At 40.2% G+C, this 2,500-nt stretch overlaps 1 protein-coding gene across 2 annotated transcripts in view; it reads right to left on the bottom strand.

Moving 5' to 3' along the window:
* avil (advillin) overlaps positions 1-2,500 on the bottom strand; it is a 16,915-nt gene that overhangs the window by 10,568 nt on the left and 3,847 nt on the right. For both annotated transcript variants that reach the window (XM_046875050.1, XM_046875051.1), the window contains 3 exons: positions 1,992-2,188; positions 832-940; positions 358-468 (listed from right to left, as the gene is read on the bottom strand). In XM_046875050.1, coding sequence (XP_046731006.1) covers positions 358-468; positions 832-940; positions 1,992-2,188 — 417 coding nt within the window. The remainder of the gene's footprint in view (positions 1-357; positions 469-831; positions 941-1,991; positions 2,189-2,500) is intronic.

Here is a 2,500-nt window from a genome sequence, read left to right as displayed (position 1 = left end):
TGTCAAGTCCTTCTTTTGACCCATTTTGCCAAAGGAAAGGAAGTTGCCTAATAATTATGCACACCTGATATAGGGTGTTGATGTCATTAGACCACACCCTTCTCATTACAGAGATGCACATCACCTAATATGCTTAATTGGTAGTAGGCTTTCCAGCCTATACAGCTTGGAGTAAGACAACATGCATAACGAGGATGATGTGGTCAAAATACTCATTTGCCTAATAATTCTGCACTCCTGTATATATATATATATATATATATATATATATATATATATATATATATATAGCTATGTGTGTGTGTGTGTGTGTGTGTGTGTGTATGTGTGTGTGTGTGTGAGAGAGAAAAAAAAGACCTTCAGTCTCTCCTGTGTGTTGCTGTTTGGTCCGTTCCACTGGATGATGGTTTTTCCGATATCCAACAGGAAAACGTCTCCAAGATTAAAACTGCTCCAGCTCATTTCCACCTGAAACATCAATGATGTCATTTGTGAAGGTCGACACACTGAAATACATTAAATGTTTATCCACATCACTGAACCATTCACATTACAGCAGGTAGCACACACCCTTGTCCAACTGAGCAAATGAGAAAGAGGGGCCTTCCACAGGGGCCCAGTAGTAGCTGGGCTTTGAACTCATGACCTTCTGATCAGACTGAAGCACTGAATCACCTCTGCCTCATTTCTGAGTTCTGTACATGGTCTAAGTAAGATATAGTGTAGTGAGTGTGTTTCGATGATGGTCCTAAAATGTGTGTGTGTGTGTGTGTGTGTGTGTGTGTGTGTGTGTGTGTGAGTGTGTGTGTGTGTGTGTGTGTTGAGCTTCACCTCTTTGGCGGAGACTTTCCTCTGTCCCTTGACATGCAGCAGTCTCTGAACATCACTTGAGTTTGTCACCACGTGTTTCATCCCTGAACTCACGCCACCTTGTTTATAGCTGAGAGAAGAGAAGAATAAACACATCACTCAACACCTACACACTACACACACACACACACACAAACACACACACCACTGAGACCTAGAATAACTTCTCCTTCCTTATTCTTACTCATCAGCCATCTACTGTCGCTTAATACGACCACAGTTCCAAAAAAAGAAGTGGTGACGGGGAAACAAACATCTGGAAAAACTAAATGTTATTAAAATTTAAGTTTTGAAACATTTAGTAAGTAATGAGTTTAATGCACAGCAGGTCAGTGAGATGTTGAGTATAAATAGTGTATATTAGAGAAGCAGAGTCTCTCAGAATTAAAGAGGGGTGGAGCTTCACTAATCTATAAAAGACTGTCTACAAACTGTAGAACAATTGTAGAATAATGTTCCTCAACATCTCTGATGGTATGGTGGTGTATTAGTGAATGTGGATTGGGCCGCTTGTACATTTGGAAATGTTCCATCAATGCTAAACGCTATATAGTGGTTTTAAAGCAACAAATGCTTCTATCCAGAAAACGTCTTTTTTCAGGGAAGGGCTTGTATTTCTGAGCAGGACGATGCTAACTGCATTCTGCATCTATTACAACAGCATAACTTTGAGTTTGGGTGCTGAACTGATCTGCTGCAGTCTAGACCTTTCACCATCTGAAAACATTTGGAGCATCATGAAAAAAAAACCACAACAAAGGAAACCCAGAACTGTTGAGCAGATAGAATCCTGTACAGACACAAATGGGAGAACATTCCTCTCCCAAAACTTCAGCAACTGCTCTCCTCAGTTCCCAGCTGTAGACGTGATGCTACACAGTGGAAAACATGGTCCTGTCCCAAATTTTTGGAGACGTGTCGCAGCCATTAAATTAAAAATGACCTGATTTTTTTTTTAATAAAAAGTAAATGTTCTCAGTTAAAAGAATTTGATATGTTTTTTTTTTTTTTTTTTTATAAAATATGGATTTATGAGATTTGAAAATCATTATATTCTATTTGACACAGTGTCCCGTTTATGGAATTGGGGTTGTAATATAAAGTTTACAGTTGTTTCTCACATGACTCCCTGTTTGAAGTATCCACAGAAGGTGTTGGACTCGTTGTGTTGGACCTCACGGTACTGGACAGGACTGGAACCCAGGAAGTCGTCGAGCTGAACGGCGTAAATGGCTGCAGCGCCCTGTTCATCCTGACTCGCCTCCGAGCCAATCCAGTAGTGAATGCTGTAAATCAGACTGCTGCCTGATTTCTTCGTCTGTGGAGAAAAGAGAGAAAACACGAGAAACATTAAAGATCAATTCATTACTCGTCCAGGAGACGTAGAAATAAAAGGAAATATGTACAACAGAAAACAGAGAGAGAGAGAATACTTCTCTCCTGTGGCATCGATAATTACAAATGGGGTACGTTCAAAGTCTTTTCCTCTATCAAGGGGTACGAGACAAGGGTGCCCTCTTAGCCCTTTACTTTTTACTTTAGCCATCGAACCCCTATCCATAGCGTTAAGATGCTCGAAGCATTTTACTGGCATTAGCAGTAGAAACATAGAACATAGGGTATCTTTGTA

The sequence above is a fragment of the Silurus meridionalis genome, chromosome 19 (assembly GCF_014805685.1).
Source record: "Silurus meridionalis isolate SWU-2019-XX chromosome 19, ASM1480568v1, whole genome shotgun sequence".
Classification (NCBI taxonomy): domain Eukaryota; kingdom Metazoa; phylum Chordata; class Actinopteri; order Siluriformes; family Siluridae; genus Silurus; species Silurus meridionalis.
The sequence above is the reverse complement of the archived record's forward strand: the minus strand, read 5'-3'. Positions and strand labels throughout refer to the sequence as shown.